This window comes from Pristis pectinata, chromosome 1 (genome assembly GCF_009764475.1).
Source record: "Pristis pectinata isolate sPriPec2 chromosome 1, sPriPec2.1.pri, whole genome shotgun sequence".
Lineage (NCBI taxonomy): Eukaryota > Metazoa > Chordata > Chondrichthyes > Rhinopristiformes > Pristidae > Pristis > Pristis pectinata.
Window position 1 is genome coordinate 83,012,227 of NC_067405.1, and position 20,660 is coordinate 83,032,886.

General features: G+C 39.5%; 1 protein-coding gene across 3 annotated transcripts in view; it reads right to left on the reverse strand.

Moving 5' to 3' along the window:
- Positions 1–20,660, reverse strand: part of LOC127578397 (tau-tubulin kinase 2-like) — a 227,024-nt gene that overhangs the window by 194,937 nt on the left and 11,427 nt on the right. For all 3 annotated transcript variants that reach the window (XM_052030378.1, XM_052030397.1, XM_052030387.1), the window contains exon 2: positions 5,943–6,095. In XM_052030378.1, coding sequence (XP_051886338.1) covers positions 5,943–6,011 — 69 coding nt within the window. In that variant the 5' untranslated portion in view covers positions 6,012–6,095. The remainder of the gene's footprint in view (positions 1–5,942; positions 6,096–20,660) is intronic.

Consider the following 20,660-nt stretch of genomic DNA (forward strand, 5'->3'; position numbering starts at 1 on the left):
GGACCACTAAGTATCTAAATTATGCTGGGGAAAAAAACCCAAAGATACTGCAAGAATTAATGAATCAGGAACTTAAAAGGCCAAACTAAGTTGCATATAGACATTCAGTCACTAATAATTTGTAACTTATAGTAGATAATCTAAGTGAATGTTGCACATCACTTTTCAGGCCAGAATTTCAATTTTATTTGTGCACAGGAAACCACATTCTTCAGCAGTACATTCAGCTTCATTGTAAAAAAAAGTTAAGTGGAGGATTTAAGTCAAACAACTTGTGCTGCTACTGTGTCAATGATTTCATGGAGATAGTACTGCAATTCTAATACACTGAAACCTACCACATTCACATCCAAAGTAATTTGCAAAAGCTAACACATTCACCCAAGCACAAGTTCATCTTACATTATACATTGCTGGATCCTCACAGCACATTGTTTGTCACTTTCCTTTTCACCCAATTTCTTCATTTTATTTTGCACAATTTATTCACAAAGCGAGGGAGACACATCCTCAAGGACAAAGGTATTGGAGTTATCCACATGTTCAAATTGCCCAAAAGCTTCTCGTCACTATTCTAGTAATTTCCAACTACAGGTAACTGAGTGCCCTCTTACTCCTGAAACTCCAGGTCACTTGTTCCCATTCTCTTCACCATACCATTAACTTACTATTCCAAATTCCCTGGCTTTCATAATATTGCTAGGCACAGTGATTAGTGCAGATGAGAACAAAGACCATGATAGATTAACCGAGGTCAAAATGGTACAAAATATGGATCAATGTGTGGAAGTTCAAGTCATCCACTTTGGACCTGTGGAGGATAAACTAGAGTAGGTTCATAACGCCAAGAGACTAGCAGCTGTGGACAAGTGAAAAATCAGTGAAAGCTTGTTCACAGGTACAAAGACTAAAGGAATGATGATTGTAATTCAATTAAGGGTTTTGGTGGTAATGGATGGAATACGCAAGGGTCAATGAAACCAAGTCCAATTAGCTTTCCAATTTATTATTTGTTGTACAACGTTGAATTACTTTCTATATTTCTACTTAAGGATTTTTTTTGTAGCACTTGGGATTTAATTCAAGACAAATGAGGTCACAATCTGAAAAATAGTAGTGTACCAAATCTTTACCTCTTCCAAGAGGATGCAATAATAAAAAATGGGAAATGGATAAATTTGAAAAGTTTAGTGATTTGAGAAAAGCACAGGTAATGTTAATGACACAGAAGGGGCCTTTCCAGCCCTGTATGAATCATCTATTTTGCTGCTATTCCTACTTTAATCCTTTTATTTATCCACTTTTTTAAACAAATTCTGCTTCTATTATAGAACATAAAACAGTACACAGGAACAGTCCCTACAGCCCAATGTCTGTGCCAAACAATGCCAAAACAAACTAAATCTGATCTGCTTACATATAATCCATATCCCTCCATTCCCTGCATATTCATATGTCTATCTAAAAGCCTTTTAAAAGCAACTGTCGTATCTGTTTCCACTACTGCCCCGGCAGCTGGTTCCAGGCACCTACCGCTCTAAAAACTAGCACCACCCCACCCCCCCCCCCTTACCTTAAATGCATGCCCTCAAATGTGACATTTCTACCCTGGGAAAAAGATTCTGACCATCTACCCTATCTATTCCTCTCAATATTATAAATTTTATTCTGAGAATATTCCAGAATCAAATATGATTGGACTGTAGTTTTTAATGTGCATTCTGAAAGCCACACAGCATTCTGAAAGCAAAATCCAAATTCTGCACGATTATCCTTTACCTTTATCACTTCCAAATTAGTCCTTCAGAGGCATTTATTCATGTTTTAAAAATCAATTAAAACCCTTGTGTTATTTCAGAGATTAAGCACTCTCCCAGCAATTCGTGTTAAAATGTCAAGTCAGCCATACAACAAAACCAAAATAACTGCAGATACTGAAAAACTACTGAAAATGTTAGGTAGCACCTGAGCAGAAACAGTTAACTTTTATCAGAACTGTAAAGTGTCAGAAGATACAATAAGTTTTAATATGCAGGAAAAAGGGAGAAAAAAAACAGATGGAAGATCTACATTAGGTTGGAAGGCAAAATAGATTGAAGTATATAGAATGACAAAGGGAAAAAAGAATTTTTACTAACCTCTGCTGTTCCAAACAAAAAAGCAGGAGTGATAATGATCTAAAAATAGTTAAACTGCAAGGCTACAAAGATAACTAACTGAAAAATGGAGGTGCTACTTCCTGATCTTACATTGAGCTTTAGTAGAACAGGATAGGAGACCAAGGACACAAATGTCAGCAAAGCAGAAAGCAACAGGAAAAATCAAGGTCACGCCTGCAATCTGAACACTGCTTTCCGCAAGCAATTACTTGCATTTGGTCTCCCTTATTAGAGGGGACTCATTATAAGCAGAAACTATGATGTACACACAATGCAGTACATCAAAGTTAATTCCAATTCACTTTCTACTATTGTAGCCTGGTTTGTGAAAATTTAAATATTTGTTTTTAATTTTAGTTTTCTCATTTAAAAACACACACTTGTAATTTTCCAATCCAAATGGCACAATTCTAGAATCCATTGCTCACTTATTTCTTTTAATTTCATTGGTAAAAAGTCATGAGGTTGTGGAAATTTCTGAAGTCTTAATATTTTACATTTTTAAAATGAACACATTAAATCTATCAAGTATTTCTCATTGAATTATTTTTAGGTTTTGTGTTTAAAAAAAGATAGATCAGAGAGGGAAGCCAGAAAATGACAAGAGCAGAAGCATGAAATCGGGCTCAACAGGCAAATAACAATGTTAATTTTGTACGTTTTCCCAACTATATACAAAGGGCAGCATCCTATGGTGCTTCTAATTGATAATGTACACCAATGCCTCTAGATGTCCTGAGAGAGCTATACTTAAACTAATTAATGCCTGGCAATAAGCGACTGCCTGTTAAACACAAATTAACTGCAAATAATGCTTCTGTAGCACCAATCGCAGCTGACAGACAAATAACATCAGATTTCCAGCTCTTTTCCTTAGGCTAACAGTTTTGTTAGAAAGACTGGTTTATATACAAAGCTTTCTCAGAGAAGCTTGCAGTGTTAAAGAGCAAATCATTTTAATACTGATTTCTGTGCCAGAAAATTAGCATTTTAATCCCATCAATTCAAAAAGCTTTTATATTTCCATATATACTCAAGTGCAATCATTCCCAGTAGTGACTCAAACTTGCTTGTAAAGGCCAATACTAATAAACACCCCATATGTTATTCCTTATTCGAACTTGGTAAGTGATGTGTTACTATCAGGGAAATTTTTATGTGTTACCTTTATTCAACAGCCAGATGCTTGACAAGTTACTGAAGCAACATGTTAACAGATGTAAAAGTACATGAAATACTAAAAACCACAAAATGACCAAGTGCTTTTACAACCTTGGGGACACATACTTGATATTTTTCAGGGTTTACTGCTAAGCAAGCAAGACAGGTACGGTTTTACATTTGATAAAGCAAATAGAGATAGAGGCTACTGATCACTCCACAGCATCTGATCCACAGGACTGGCATCAATCCAATCCATTTCCTTTATGACTGAGAAAGGAGACTTTCTCTGGGCACCACACAATGAGTAACAGTATTATCTGCTAAAATGTATTTTGAGATGATCCGGAAAGGAGGAAAATAAATAAAAAGCAATATTTCTGACTATAAAAATCCTCAAATGCACATGTTAATTGAATAAGATGATTTTCTTCAAGAATATCATATAAGAAATGCCATCTCATTTACATTACATCAGCAGGACATCAATATTCTTTTACATAGATTCCCTGAACAAATAATCCAAGGAGATCTTTACACAGGTCTCAGCCCATATGTTTGCTTTGGCAACAGGGTTCTAAACTGTGGCTTTTCCACTAAGCTTTAATGTGTTCCTCAGTACATAGCCTTGTGCCAGTCCATGAACAGCTCTTTGCACTGGAAGGTTGGCGAGTTCCGAGCCCATCTTTCAGCAAACTGGTGGTCTTCCAGCAACAGCTGATATTTGCCTGTGTTCCTGGGAACAAGCCATGTAACATTATGTTAAGCAGCTATTCAGGATGTACATCAACCTCAACTGCCTCCCCTTCCAAGCCTTCTTGGTAAATGCATTCCACAAGTAGATAAATGACAGTGTCATTCCCACAAGGCCATCTCTAGGGCAGTGTGCAGTAGCAATGGTACACCAGATGTACGAGGATCTGACAGGGAGGGCCCTTCTCACCAACAGCCAAGGTCACAGTGCTTGTTTGAAAGCTCTGGTGATAATGTGTTCTGTCAAATGCCTTTAAACAGCAACTCAAATCATTCAACAGAATCCAGCATCACTTTTTTTCTGCAGGGCTTCAAAATCGTTCCATCTGGATACATCTGATTATCTGGATAAAGTGTTCAGGTGGCAGGAACATCCTGTAGCAATACTAGGGACAAACAGAAGCTCAGCAGGTATTTTTTTGTGTACCTAGAGTCTATTCACAGATTAATGCAGCCACACACTAAATTATCCATTACAGTGAGTGCAACATTGCATACATTTCCCCCCTTTTCTCTGGAGATATATCCATCACATTTGAGTAAGCAATCTCAAAATAATCTGGAAAATAGCATGGATGACTGCTACAGCACTAAAGTCAGGTATAGGCCACACCTGTAACACCAAGGGCACTTTGCAACAGATGGCCAGGTGCTCTCCCACCATCAAGAAAATACTGTATCTATAATCCCAGTTTCAGCTTCACTTCAGTTCGTAGCACCAGTTTTTGGTGCATGCCCTGGCAAGCACCCATCTTATTCCAATATCCTTCGTGATGTTCTCAAAGGGCTCAATGCCACAAACAAATCAAACAGAGGAGAGGCAGCATCCCAGCCTGACAAGATTTGATAGGGAAGCTTTCCATTTCTCAGCTGTTAATTTGAACCAGATTAACGATGTCTGTCTCAAGCAATCGTAGCCAATCACAGATTCTCTCCAGAAATCCCATTGTGCAGAGCACATCATGGATATATACATATTCTGTGGAAGACCTTCTCACCCAATCTGACAAAACAAATGTTCACCCCTATTCTATACATAGGCCTTCATATCTTGGAATAGCACAAGGCTGTCAGGGGTCTCTCTGGCAGCATCCATCCATTCCCAAGCACACATCCATTCCCAAGCACACATCCATTCCCAATTAATAAGCAGAAATGATCCAAATAAGAACACTAGAATGAAACCAAATGTTAATTTACCTATTCAGGAGAAAGTAGAAAAAACAGAACAGTACAGCACAGGAACAGGCCCTTCAGCCCATGATGTTGTGCCAAACCAATTAGTAATTAAATGCCTAACTAAACTAATCCCTTCTGTCTAAACAATGTCCATAACTCTCCATTCTCTGTACATTCATGTGCTTAAGAGCCTCTTAAATGGCTCTATCACATTTGCCTCCACCACCACCCCCCCAGCAGCACATTCCAAGCACCCACCACTGTGTAAAAAAGAAACTATGTTCTATATCAAGATCAAAAACGTACTATGCAGAAATTCCTTCCCAAGTATACTTGCAGACTCAAGTCATTCAAACGATGTTAAAGGCTTTTCTTACAGGCTGCTGAGAAACAAGGATCACAAGCATTTTTCTCATATAACCCTACATTTAACAGTAACTCAATAACTGACAAAACAATGAGAAATCCATGTACAAAAGTACCAAGTGAGACAACCAATAACCCTTTCCACACAAAGATCTTTTACTGTATACATTAGTAGACTCAAGCTACTGTGACTCAAACTCTAGGATGTCTTATTATAATTTATTTTTCAATCTTGCTATAAAAGTCTATATATGCCCTTGTTATAGATGTTGTCACTTCCCAGCTTTCAAAGTACACAAAATAACTAAACTCAGTCGTACTTACCACTTTCCATCGTTCCTTTACTAGGAAACTGACTGACAATATGTCAGGCTGCTCGCCCCCTCCACTCATGTCTGTGGTCCCTTTGGAATAGCTGCTATGCAGTGCACAAGTCAGCCTGGATCTTCAGGGTTGCAAAGGCAGGTTCCATTTAACCTGAAATTAGAAATACAAATCAAAATGCATTAACTGTTAAAATTAATAACATGATTCTCATATTACAAAAACTTCCAGATCCAAAAATCAGTGTATTTGGGCTGCATGGCATGGCAAAAAAAGGCACAGACTCAATCACTAGGAAACAGTTGCACACTGTTCAAAATAGTACATGTGAATTTAAATTATGCAAGCTAGCTTTAAGCCAAAAAAAAAAATCACAATGTTGACATTTTCAGCTTTCCTTTCACCTGAAAGTTTAAAATAACAATAATGAACTTTTCCCCTAAAGGTTGCTTTCCAACACTTCCAGCTCCCAGTTAGAATATATTAAATTTGTTTTCAGATCCTGTAACATTTCTTATAATGAACTATGCTTAGAGATGAATTTTATGGGTCAGTTGGAGAGAAAAGCTTCCTGTGCTCCAAAAGCAACTAGAAACAATTCACGAAGGTGACACGTAAAATATACTCGACCAGCTTAGGTCAGCCTCACCGTCAGCCTGATGCAATTCATCATACACAAGGCAGGCACATTGGAAAGTCACCCAGGCTATGACTCAATTTCATAATAATTTGCTGACAAGAACACTTGCACATCTTCCAGTATCACCATACTTCCCTCAATTGTTTGGAAATTTATTTAGCATGTGCGTGACAGAACTATACATGCAATAGTATTGATTATCTGAGTTTAAGAATTTAAAATTTTAAGAATACTGACATTACCAAAGTACACAATAGATAGAAATAACATTTAAAAAATCATCAGTACAATAGAGAAAGCATGGTGCTGGCTAAAAATAGTTAAAGTTCAATTGAGGCCCAAAATATTGTTCCTACAGTCTATGTCAAAAATTGCTGACTAGCACAGCCTACTGAATCTCACCATCCTTGTTCCAGCTTCCAGTGAGTTGTGCTAAGTTTCAACCCAAAGGTAGAGGTTTATCCACAATGGTTACAGGCTATATGGCTCAAGTCTGAAGCAGCTCCATGAAGTAGAATTCCTACAAATCCCACTCACTCCACTGTCTCCCCATAGCCCTACAAATTCATTCAGCTCCCTTCTAAACCAAACCTTCCTCCATTACGACTACTTTCACTCCAGACTCACTCACTGTATACAAGTTTTTCCTCATGTTAACTTTAGTCATTTTATAAATCAAATTCATTTTATGCCCCCTCATTCTTGACACCTCCACTAGTGGAAGAGTTCCTCTTCATCTACTGTCTATATTTTTAATGATTTTAAATAATCATAACTCCTCAGAATCTCCTCTATTCCAAGAAGAAAATAACTATCTTCCAGTCCATTCACAAAACCAAACATAACTGAAGTTCCTCTTCATTGGAATGATTTTAGTAAATCTCTTCTCAAAACCTTGAGATCTTTCCTAAAGCACATCACCCACAAAACAACACAATAGTCCAACTATGATTGAACCAGTCTTCTAACAAAAAATCATTTTCTTGTTTTACTCGGTGCCTCTATTCATAAAATGCACAATTCCAAATGTTTTTTTTAAAATAACCTTTACAATATTCCCTGCCACTTTCAAACTATGCACAAGCTCCACATCTGTTCTTGTAAGCCTTTTAGAATGATGCCCAAGTTTATATTGCCTCCTTTCATTCTTCTGACAAAATGCAGCACTTATCATTCCCCGTCTGCCTATAACTCAAGTCTATTACTATTCTTCTCATAGTTAACTCTGCCAAGTTTTAATACCATCTGCAAATTGGAAAATGTGCTCTTCACACCCATATCCAAGACAAAAATATTTAAGGAAAAGAGCAACTCTGGTATTGCCCCGGGGAAACTTCACTGTACATTTCTCTCCAGCCCAAAAGACCTTTACTACTGTTCCTGTCACTTCACAATTTTCTGTTAATGCTGCTATAATTCCTTACTCCAAACATTTCAATCCTGATGACAAGCTTTTAAAAGTACACAGATACTGCATCGACTGCACTTCCCTCATCAACCCTCTGTTACTCCTGGTTTGTAGTTACTGGTTTTATCCCTGCATACTTTTATTTTGAACAGAAGTCTAACAGTTGTTCCAGTCCTCATGCAATAGCCATGAATCTACAGATGTTTGGAAGATTATGGCCAGGGGCTTCACAAATTCCTCTCTTCCTTCCCTCAGTAATCCAGGATGCATCCCATCTCAACCAAAAGATTTACTCATTCAGTAAGGCTAACCTTTCTGGTACCTCTATCAAATTTTAGACCATCCAGAATCTCAGCTACATTCTTTTTTTGCTGAGACTCCAACAGCTGTTTCTTCTGAGTACTGATGTAAAGTACCCACTGAGCACCTCAACCATGCCCTCCAACTACAGGAGTAGATTTCCATTTTGGTTTCTGATCTGCCCCACCTTTAACACCCCCTTTCCTATTCCCCTGCTTACAGGGTATTTTTCTGTTCTCCTTTATTTTTGCTGCCAGTCTTTTCTGATGCTCTGCTTTTCATTTCCCCTTTTACTTCCTCTCTGAACTTTCTGTAATCAGTCTAGTTCTCACTTGTGTTAACAATCTGGCATATGTCATATCCTTTTCTACTCTGTTCCAGTTTACTCCCTTTAGTCATCCAGGGAGCTCAGACTTTAATTTCCCAACCCTTCATCTGCATGGGAACATACCTAGATATCTCTCTACATTAAAGGTTTTCCATTGTCCAAGTAACACACACAAAATGCTGGGAGGAACTCAGCAGATCAGGCAGCATCCATGGAGAGAAATAAACAGTCGACAGTTTGGGTCAAGACCCTTCATCAGGACTGGAAAGGAAGGCAGAACCCAGAATAAGAAGGTTGGGGAGGAGGAGGAGTACATGCAGGCAGGAGAGTCCAGGTGAGAGGGGGAAGGTAGGAGGGTGGGGAGGAGAAGTAAGAAGCTGAGAGGTGATAGGTAGAAGAGGCAAAGGGCTGAAGAAGGAATCCAGTAGGACAGAGCAGTGGACATGGAATAAAGGGAAGTAGGTGAGGAACAGACAGGCAGGTCATGAGAGCAGGGGAAGGGATGGGAAGGTCATAAGGGTGGAGGAAGGGAAAAGAGAAGGGGGCCACAGGAATGAGGGAAGACAGGGGGGGGAAGATGCAGAGAAAGAAGGAGGGGTTACCAGAAGTTAGAGAAATCGATGTTGAGGCCATCAGGTTGGAGGCTACCAAGGCAAAATATGCCCAAGTGATGTTTTGCCCACAAAACTTGAATTCCAATTTATCCAGGCCAGATTAGTTCCCATGTCATCGAAATTGCCCTCTTCCAATTGACTATTTCTGCCTTGGAGTGGTCTACATACCTTTCCCAGCTATTCACAATCTTCTGATAGTATGATTACCGATTCCGTGATCCCAGCCTGAAACTTGCTCCTTTCCTAGAATTGTCCAGTAATGCTGTCATCCCTGTTAAGCCAGAAATGTACCTATCGATGCAATTCAAAAACTCCTCCCCTTTGTCCTTTTTGCTACTGCTCTCTCAATCTTTGATTAACTGCAGATCTCCATTTTCTTTACTCCATGGCTTTTTACAACTTCCTCGCAAATTTGTTCTATATCCTTCCCAGTACTTGGTAGCCTATAAGAATAGTTCCACCTTTCTTATTCCTAAACAGATAGATTGAAGACACTCTCTCTCGCTGCAATATTGCCATTAATCAGAATTGACACTCCTCGTCTATCTTACATGAAGATTTTGTATCCATTGCTGCTCTTATTTTATCCAGGTTTTGGCATGACTTTATAATCCACCTGGTTAACAACTGTGCCTGAAGCTCACTCGGCTTGTTTAAGACGTTTCTAGCATTTATATACACATGCTGCAAACCCATCTTAGAACCTCTGATACCCTTGATCTTGTACTGACTATAAAAAATTCCGTTTGTTGCTCTGATGCCATTTCTCCCAACCCTTTTCTTTTTCTCCCTCTGTGTAATGCTACCTTCCTCCTTGCCAAATTAGTTAAAAACCTTCATCTCCAGCACCAGTGATCTTTTCTACAAGTACTTTGGTCCCAGTTCTGTTGAGGTGCAATCCATCTGGCCCATACAAATCAGTATTCAACCTTCTGCAGTAACACAAGCTTCACATGCAGATTGGAAGAAAACTGAATTCAAAAAGTGTTATACATTCAGTAAATGGCAGGACACTAAGGAATGTTGATAACCATGATGTTCAAGCCTGTAGTTCCTTAAAGGGGCAACACCCTAGATAGGGAGATGAAGGCAATATGGCATGCTTGCCTTCACAAGTTGGAGCAGAGAATATAAAAAGTTGACATATTGCAACTTTACAAAACAACAGTTAGACCACACTTGGAGTATTGTGTGCAGTTCTTTGCCACACTCTAGGAAGGATAAGGTTGTGCTGGAGAAAATGCAGAAGAGATTCGCCAAAATGTTGCCTGGATTGGAGGACTTTGGTTATGGGAAACTAGTTTAGTTAGACCTGACAGAGGTATAGAACGTTATGAGAGGCATAGATCAACTAGACAGACAGAATCTTCTTCCCATGGTAGGGGTATCGAAAGCAAGGAGTTTTAAAGGAAATATGAGCTTTTTTTTAAGAATTAGCACAGTAGTTGATATCTGGAACACTGTCACAGAAGGTAGTGGAATCAGATACAATCACCACAGTTGAGGTATTTAGGCACGCACTTCAATAGGCAAGGCACAGAAGGATATGCACCTAATGCAGGCAAATGGGATTACAGTAAATGGGCAAGGCGGCCAGCATGGATGTGGTGGGCCAAAGGGCCTGTTACTGTGCTGCACAATTCTAGAGCTAGGGACAACATTCAAACTCCCTTCAAACAGATTCAAGTTTTGTTTGAACCCATTTGTACAGATTACATTTCTGTTGCTTATTAAGTGTTTAGCAACTATTGAATATTTAATAAGCATTATCTGATTCTAAAATTCTACTGTACTTGAGATTTACTTAATATCTTTAATCAATATTAAAAATCACACATTTAATCATGCTCTTGCTTGTATCACAATATTTCGTCAATTCTGATATCAACTTCCTCATGATAACAGTACGCAAATGTGAACATGCCAGAATTACATTTTCCATTTGCAATTTTTAGCCACAGTAACTTTTTGAGGAGGTAACAGATGATTGATGAGGGCAAGGCAACAGATGTTGTGTACATGAACTTTAGTAAAACATTTGTCAAGATCCCTCTTGATAGGCTGATTCAGAAGATTAAGGCACATGATCCACAATCACTTGGTAGCTTTAACTCAAAATTGCCTTGGCCATACAAAACAGAGGGTAGTTATTCTGACTGGAGGTCTGAGACCCATGGTGTCCTGCACTGATCAGGTCTGGGGCCTCTGTGGTTTGAGATATGTAAAAATATTTTGGATGAAAACACTGATGGGCTGACTAGTAAGTTTGCAGACAACACAAAAATTGGCAGAGTTGTGGATAGTAAGGTAGGCTGTCAAAGGATATATCAGGATATAGATCAATTGGAAATATGGGTGGAGAAATGGCAGATGAAGTTTAATCCAGACAAGTATGAGGTGTTGCATTTTGGGAGGTCAAAATGTAAGACGAAAGTATACAGTAAGTGGCAGGACCCTTCGAAGCATTGATGTACAGAGGGATCTTGGAATGCAAGGCCATAGCCCCCTGAAAGTGGAAACACAAGTGGAAAGGGTGAAGGCAGCATATGGCATGCTTGCCTTCAATTGGGGTGTTTAGCATAAAAGTAGTGAAATCTTACTGCAGATGTACAAAACTTTGGTGAGGCCACATTTGGAATATTGTGCGCAGTTCTGGTTGCTACATTACAGGAACGATGCAGAGACTTGAGAGGGTGCAGAACAGGTTCACTATGATGTTACCTGGAGTACAGTATTAGCTATAAAGAGGTTGGACAAACTTGGATTGTTTTCTCTGGAGTGTTGGAGACAGAGGCAACCTGATAGAGATATTATGAAATTGAGGCATAGATAGTGTAGCTAGTGAGAGTCTTTTTCCCAGGGTGGAAATATCAAATACTGGAGGACATAGCTTTAAAGGTGAGAGGCGGAAGTTTATAGGAGATTTACAAGGCAAGGTTTTTTTCTTTTTATACAGAGAGTGGTAGGTGCCTGGAACACCCTGCCAGAGGAGATGGAAAGAGATATGAAAGCAATGTTTAAGAGGCATTTAGACAGGCACTGAACAGGCAGGGAATGGAGGGATGTAGACCACGTGCAAGCCCATGGATTAGTTTAATTTGGTATCATTGTTATGTAACAAATCCATTGGGTTTCCATTAGAGCCTTCATTAAAATGTTTACTTGAGGGTACTGGTCCTTCTTAAAGGCCTGGGATTTGAACTAAGTATTTTCATGCTGTGCAATGAATTTGGATTGTATAGACCGTAAAAGTGCAACAGTACCAGCTAAAGTTATCTGTTACTTTTCAAAGGCTTTACAATGATATCTGACGTAAATTTTAAGGGCAAATCCTAAATCTCGCTCAAGGTTCACTTCAAAGTTTTTGCTAGAATTACCCATGCAACAAGAAAAAAAAGAGCTAATTGCTTAGATTACAAGCTTCTTTCAGCTTTTGTGCTCTCATTAAATTAGAACAAAAATCACAACAGTTCACTTCAAAATAAATTGGCCAGATTGTCCCACTCAACACCTGCCTATCATTCACTGTTCAGCTTCAGCCGAAATGTGCGCCAGTGATTGGCAGCAAACCTAGCGAACTCCTGAGTTCAACAGACTGATCTTGAGACAGGTTCCAAGCAGCTTGCTGCTCGCCAGCATGTTGGAGGTCACATTACCAATCCTCACACATGCCAATGTTATCAGCATTAAAACCACGTACCCCATTGCTGACAGACTTGTTTCTTTCTCAAGCAGATACTCTCACTTTTTCAAAATAATCAATCTGCTTCTGACACCTGTCTTTTATGATACACAAGGCCATTCAGCCCATTGAAATAATACCAGCTATCAGAGCAATTCCCTCAATCCCATTCCCCCAAATCCTTATAGGCCAGCTGTCAGTGTCCAAAATTTCCATTCCTTATATCCAGCACCATTCTTACTTTTAATCTAGTTAAGAAACAGGATACTGACTACCCTCATTAGTTGAACTTCACATGCCTTTAGTATTTTTGCATGAAAGGGCATTGTTGAATGATTATATACCCTACAAATGATATTAACAAACAGTTCACATCTATCTAAACCTTACAAACATTTTAGTTTCCATCAAGAACAGCCAATATGTTGAAGAAACCTTTCCATCAACACTTTTCTATCTTTATGAAACAAAATCCTATGCTGCTAGAGTGGTTATTTCTGACAGCAGTGTGTTAAGAACAGAATTTTAGAATCATTGCATCAAAACACACTGAGGTGTCCAAAGTCAGTAATAAATCATACAAAAATGCTTCCCTCCTGTGTAAAAGCACTAAAGACATACAAAATTAAGAAAAAAGTATGGGAAGCTATTAACCTATTTCTTAACCAAGTTAATCCCATGGATAAGGTACCCCATGCGAGGCTTATGGAGAAAGTGAGGAGACATGGGATCCAAGGGGACATTGCAGTGTGGATCCAGAACTGGCTGGCCCACAGAAGGCAAAGAGTGGTTGTTGAAGGGTCGTATTCTGAGTGGAGGTCGGTGACTAGTGATGTACCTCGGGGATCTGTACTGGGACCCTTGCTCTTCCTGATTTTTATAAATGACTTGGATGAGGAAGTGGAGGGGTGGGTTAGTAAGTTTGCGGATGACACGAAGGTTGGGGGTGTTGTGGATAGTTTGGAGGGCTGTCAGCAGTTACAGAGGGACATAGATAGGATGCAGAGTTGGGCTGAGAAGTGGCAGATGCAGTTCAACCCAGATAAGTGTGAAGTGGTTCATTTTGGTAGGTCAAATATATTGGCGGAATATAGTATTAATGGTAGGACTCTTGGCAGTGTGGAGGATCAGAGGAATCTTGGGGTCCAAGTCCATAGGATGCTCAAAGTGGCTGCACAGGTTGACTCTGTGGTTAAGAAGGCATATGGTGTATTGTCCTTCATCAATCGGGGAATTGAATTTAGGAGCCGTGAGGTATTGTTGCAGCTATATAGGTCCCTGGTCAGACCCCACTTGGAGTATTGTGCTCAGTTATGGTCGCCTCACTACAGGAAAGATGTGGAAGCCATAGAGAGGGTGCAGAGGAGATTTACAAGGATGCTGCCTGGAATGAGGAGCATGCCTTATGAAAGCAGGTTGAGGGAACTCAGCCTTTTCTCCTTGGCGAGGATGAGGGGGGACCTAATTGTGTATAAGATGATGAGAGGTATTGATAGGGTAGATAGTCAGGGGCTTTTCCCCAGGGCTGAATTGGTGGCCACAAGAGGATATAGGTTTAAGGTGCTGGGGAGTAGATATAAAGGAGATGTCAGGGGTAAGCTTTTTTTTTTACTCAGAGTGGTGAGTGCGTGGAGTGGGCTGACAGAAACGGTGGAGGCTGATACGGTAGGGTCTTTCAAGAGACTGTTAGATAGGTATGTGGAGCTGAGTAAAATAGAGGGCTGTTTCTAGGGTAGGGACATGCCTGGTACAGCTTTGTGGGCCGAAGGGCCTCAAGTGCGCTGTAATTGTTCTATGTTCTAATCACTTCTTAACTGAAAATAAGGAATGTAACATTTCTCATTGTGTAGCTGTACATCAGACATACTGATCAAAGATCAATATATTTCAACTGAACTACCTGACTTTACATTTTTCCATATTATCTGTCACGTCTTAGCCCATTCACTTAGACTTGTCTAGATCCCTTCTGCATCTTTCTGACAACCCATGCTACTGCCTAACAGTATTTTTTTTTAATCTAGCTTTTAAACTAGAGTCAATACAGTACAGAAACAGGCCCTTCAGCCCAACTAGTCCACACTGACCAAGATTCCCATCTAAGCTAGTTCAATTTGCCCATGTTTGGCCCAATCCCCCTAAACTTTTCCTATCCATTTATCTGCCCAAGTACTTTTTAAATGTTGTTAAGTGTACTTTCCTCGACCACTTCCTCTAGCAGCTCATTCCATATACGACCACTCTGGATGAGAAAGTTACCCTTCAGGTTCCTATTAAATCTCTCTCCTCTCACCTTAACCCTATGCCCTCTAGTTCTCAATTCCCCAACCCTGGGAAAAAGACTGTGTACATTGACTCTATCTATGCCCCTCATGATTTTATGCGCCTCTAAGATCACACCTCATTCTCCTTCACTCCAATGAAAAAAGCTTATGTTTACAGGAAACCTCTGCTCACTCCAAACCCAGGTTGAGGCATCCTACCATTCAGTTGTCCAGGTATTCCCAAAAAACTCCCCAGAGTCTGCATCGCAGGAATAGGAAGTTGCCTGTTTATGTATAGGCCAAGAGATTTGGCTTAGTGGAATGGAGAAAGACCAGCTTTGCCAGCAAGTGGGCAGGAAGTTAAGCAGAAGACCTCAGACGCAATTCCAATCCAAAGCACAGGTAAATGCCAGCAGTCATACCCACTTTGGATTGGTGGGTTGGATAATCCAACTCATTGCAAGTGTCAAAAGTTACTAGTACTAGTTACATCTGGGGGTGTAGGAATGATTGGCATTTACAATGATACAATGGCCTACTGCTCAGTTACATTAGTTTTCTTTTGAACTCAGCAGGCAGTTTTATCACAGTATAGGTAATAAATTTGTGTATTAACTATGCTCTCCGACAAGTGACAAACAAGTTAGTTTCACCTATACCAGATCCTCTAAGAAATTGCTATACTCCAACCAATTCTATTTCTTTGCTTCCTAAAGCACAACATCTTTCAATAAATGAAATTTTTTAAAAATAACTGCAGATGCTGGAAATTTAAAAGAAAAAAAATGTTGGAAAAACTTTGCGAGTCAGGCAGCATCTGTGGAAACAGAATTGACATTTCAGGTCAAAGACCCTTCATTAGACAGTATTATTTATTCATTTGCAGTGATGGTTAAATTACTGGGTTAGTAACCCAGAGGTTTAGACTAACAATTCCAGATGGTAACTGTGGAATTTAAATTTGGTTAATAATGTAGATCCTTTTTTGAAAAGTCTTAGTAATAATGACCACAGCACTACCAAGATTGTTGCAAAAACCCATTGGTTGACTTAAGTCTTTCAGGAGAAAGAATCTGCTGTCGTTTCCCACTGCAGCCTACATGTGCACCAAATCTGCAGAAAAGTGGTCCACCAGGAAGCCATGCTGTTCAAGGGCAATTAAGAATGGGCAGTTAGCACTGGCCTTCTCAGCAAAGCCCCATCCCAATAATGAACAAAAGGATGAGCGTATCACTGATAACAAATTAAATGCCTTTTGTATTGTACTTATAGAATAAATAATACCTGCCTTTGAAATAGTGATAACATCTCAAAGACAGTGTGCACCCCTTAGTCCATTTAATTCCCATCTTTCAACACTACTTCACATGAACCCTATATTTGGTCTTACATATCCAACTGCAGTCACAGTGGAGATCAATTAGTAATTTCATAAAAAGGTATAAAAAGCTTTAAAGAAAATGTTGCTACAGTAACTCAATTCCCTATACCAGCCTATCAATACTTGTCAATTAACTGAAACATCATCGGTCTTTTGTGATTCACACAACAATGAGTTAAGGTAGTTGCAGCTCATATACAGTCTCATTGCTTAGGCAAGGATAAATGAGAGTACCAAGTTTAAACAGAAGAAAGCTTATACAATATTTTTCCACCTTTTATCCAATGAAGATGACGGTTTCCTTAAAGGGATGCTGTTCCACAGACATCCAGTGCTTCACCAGAGTGGCCATTATTCAGCTGTGAGCTACGGCAGCATCAGCAAGCTATTCAGTGGCAGGGGTATCACATACAAGCTTGATTGTGTCCTCATCTGATGTGCAAACATACAGTCAGCAGAAAGTGCTGGACAGGCAAGGGACTCAAACCTCACCCACTTTTCCCACACTTATCCAGGGATATTGGTACCAATTGTAATGCCTCTACCAACACCACAGATGAAATTGAGTAACAGCACTTCTTTCATTGGGTGGCTTAGTACTTAAATAAATTGATTTGTCTTCCAGTAATGCTGATATATACTGCATTTAATTACAATGTTTAGCATGGACTGCCAAAAGGTTAAACAGTCAGGATTAATTGGTAAATGGAAAAATGGCAACAAAGCCTTCAGGAAATTTTTATTGAGATTGGGCAGCACGGTAGTGCAGCAGTTAGCGTAACGCTATTACAGTGCCAGTGATTGGGGTTCAATTCCTGCCGCTGCAAGGAGTTTGTATGTTCTCCCCATGTTTGTGTGGGTTTCCTCTGGGTGCTCCAGTTTCCTCCCACATTCCAAAGACATATGGGTTAGTAGGTTAACTTGGGTGTAATTGGGCAATGCAGACTCATTGGGCGGGAAGGGCCTGTTACCGTGCTGTATAAATAAAGTTTAAATCACAGTAAACCCAGAGAACCTGCAGGACATTCATTCTGTTCATAACGATCCATATTTCTGTTAGAATAAAATGTTTTTTTAATTGAAAGAAACAAATTTTTAAGAATACATACAGTCCAGTTCTGGCCGTCTCATTATAGGAAGGATGTGGAAGTATTGGAAAGGGTCCAGAGGAGATTTACCAGGATGCTGCCTGGTTTAGAGTACGCATTATGAGGAGAGACTACGGGAGCTAGGGCTTTACTCTTTGGAGAGAAGGAAGATGAGAGGAGACGTGACAGAGGTGTGTAAAATATTAAGAGGAATAAACAGCCAGAGCTTCTTTCCCAGGGCACCAATGCTCAATACAAGAGGGCATGGCTTTAAAGTAATGAGTGGGAAGTTCAAGGGAGATATCAGAGGAAGGTTTTTTACCCAGACAGTGGTTGGGGCAGTGGTGGAGGCAGGTATATTGGTCAAATTCAAGAGATTACTAGATAAGCATATGGAGGAATTTAAAATAGAGGGATATGTGGGAGGAAGGGGTTAGATAGTCTTAGGCGTGGTTTAAAGGTTGGCACAACATGGTGGGCCGAAGGGCCTGTATTGTGCTGTACTGTTCTATGTTCTATAATAATTAAACAAAAATGTTTAAACTTGAAGAGGTGCACAGCAAGAAGTTTAAAGAAACAAGCAAACAAAACTGTCCAGATTGAACTAATTTACAAAGCTGATTGACAAACAACAGACAACTAAAAATTTTAATTTCCGAAAATGTTAAGGAAGACAGCATTTGGCTATTCTTCATATTTTAGTTTAATATTCCAGTGAAATCAGTGGTAATATTCAAAAAAAGTGTTGAGCTTATATAGCATTTTAACAAGACCTCAGATAAAGCAGTACTGGATTACACACAATGAAAATGACACATATGATATCGAAGCTTTAAAAGAAATCACAACCCAGATTTACTTTAGGTATTGTTTGAACATAGAACAGACAGCACAGGAACAGGCCCTTCGGCCCATGATGCTGTGCCGAACTAATTAAGCTAATGACACCAATTCTCTCTTTCAGATGCAACTCATACTGGTAACTTCTGAGTTTGTTGTGAGAAGTATAAAAACCAAGGAATACTTTCCTCCCATACCCCAACAGAACAGAGACTGGAGGCTTTTTGATAAAAATTTTAGAATTTTGAAAGATGGAACTAGATAGGTGGAAACAGTTTCCAATAGCTTTAGGTTCAAGAATGAAAGGCTACAGCTATGAGGCCGAATGTGGGACATTTATACTTGGAAAACTGATATTGGGAACATTCATTTCCATGGTTTGTGGCTATAGGCAGATAGTATATGGGAACAGGGTGCATTAATGTCATTGTAACACTTTTCAGTCTCTTGTCATTTAAAAACTTTGCTTTTCTACCTTTGATGTAACCATCATACATTTTAACACATTACATTTGTCATGTCTCTTCAATTAACATATTTATACTCCCAAGCCTCTCTGTATCCAGCTCAATAGCCCTCTGCCATCCAGCTTTGCATCAATAACTTAGATCTATTACATTTGGTTGCCTCATTCAAATAATTGATGTAGATTGTGAACAGCTGGGGCTCCAGCACTGATATCCATGACACCCCAATCCATTTATTCCTTCCTACTGTGGGATTTCTATTCATCAACCAAGTGTCTCAGAATACACAAGTCATTGGCCTCAATCCCACGTGCACCAATTTGGTTTCGTAACCTCTTGTGTGGGATCTTAAAGGCTTCTGAAAATCCGAATACACCACATACACTGGTTTCCCTCATTTATTTAGTTGCTCCAACTTCAATCCCACGTGCACCAATTTGGTTTCGTAACCTCTTGTGTGGGATCTTAAAGGCTTCTGAAAATCCGAATACACCACATACACTGGTTTCCCTCATTTATTTAGTTGCTCCAACTTCAAAAACTCACAGATCAAACATGGTTTCCCTTTCAGAAATCTATCCCAATTCTGTCCAATTCTATTATTTTCTAAATGCTCTGCTCTCGTAACCTTAGAATAGATTTGAGCATTTTCTGTACAAGGCTAACTGGGATGTTTCCCCATTTTCTCTCCTCCTCTCCACCCCACCCACCATCCTTTCTTAAATAGTGGAGTTACATTTACTACCTTCCAATCAATGGAAAATTTTCTACAAAATTTAGAATTTTTTTTTACAAAATGGAAACCACTATCACTATAGACACTTCCTTCAAAACCCAAGGATGCAAGTTATCAGGCCCAGGGGACTTATCGATTTTCAGTTCCATTAATTTCTTCAATACTTTTGTGCCATTATACTAATTTCTTTCAGCTACTTAATCACTCTGGAGGTTTTCTGTGTCTTCTTCCATGGAAACAGAAAATATTTGCTTAATTTCTCTGGTATTTACTTGATCCTCAATTTAATTTGTCCTGCCAGTGTGTGCATGTCAACTTTTGCTAATTTTTTTTTAAATAGAATTATCACAGTTTTTCATCTAGATTCCAGCATCTGCAGTCCTGTGTTTCTCCAGTATGGTTTAAAGCCTCATCTAAAGTCCTAGTCAGCGAGTTCACTTGGACACTGGTCACAGTGAGATTCAAACAAAGTTCACCCAAGTTCTGTCACCAGAACTGGTACCCCATACCATAAATTTAAACCTACATTTTCCACACCAACCTGTGAGCGAAGATTTCAATATTTTGTATTTGTGCTCACAAGGTTCAGGCAGTAATTTTAAGTTTACCACCTTTGTGGTTCTTCATTTTTATTTGGACCTCAGCTATTCCTTTAAGAGAACTTCCTTTATTGCAATATCTATCTTGTTGGTTCCCTCATAGGCCTCCCCTCCCCATCTGCCCCATCATCCACACACTCCTCCCACTGGTTCTCTTCCCCACTTCCTCCCTTTATCCATACTCCACCTTCTTCTCCTATCAATTCCACCTTCAGCCTTTTGTCACTTCCACCCATCACCTCCCAGCTTCTGAAACCATTCCCACTTTCCCCCCCTCCCCCATCTGCCTATTACCCCCCACCCCCCACCCCAATCTGGATGCACTTATCACCTACCAGGACTTGTTCCACCACTTCCCCCACACCATTTTA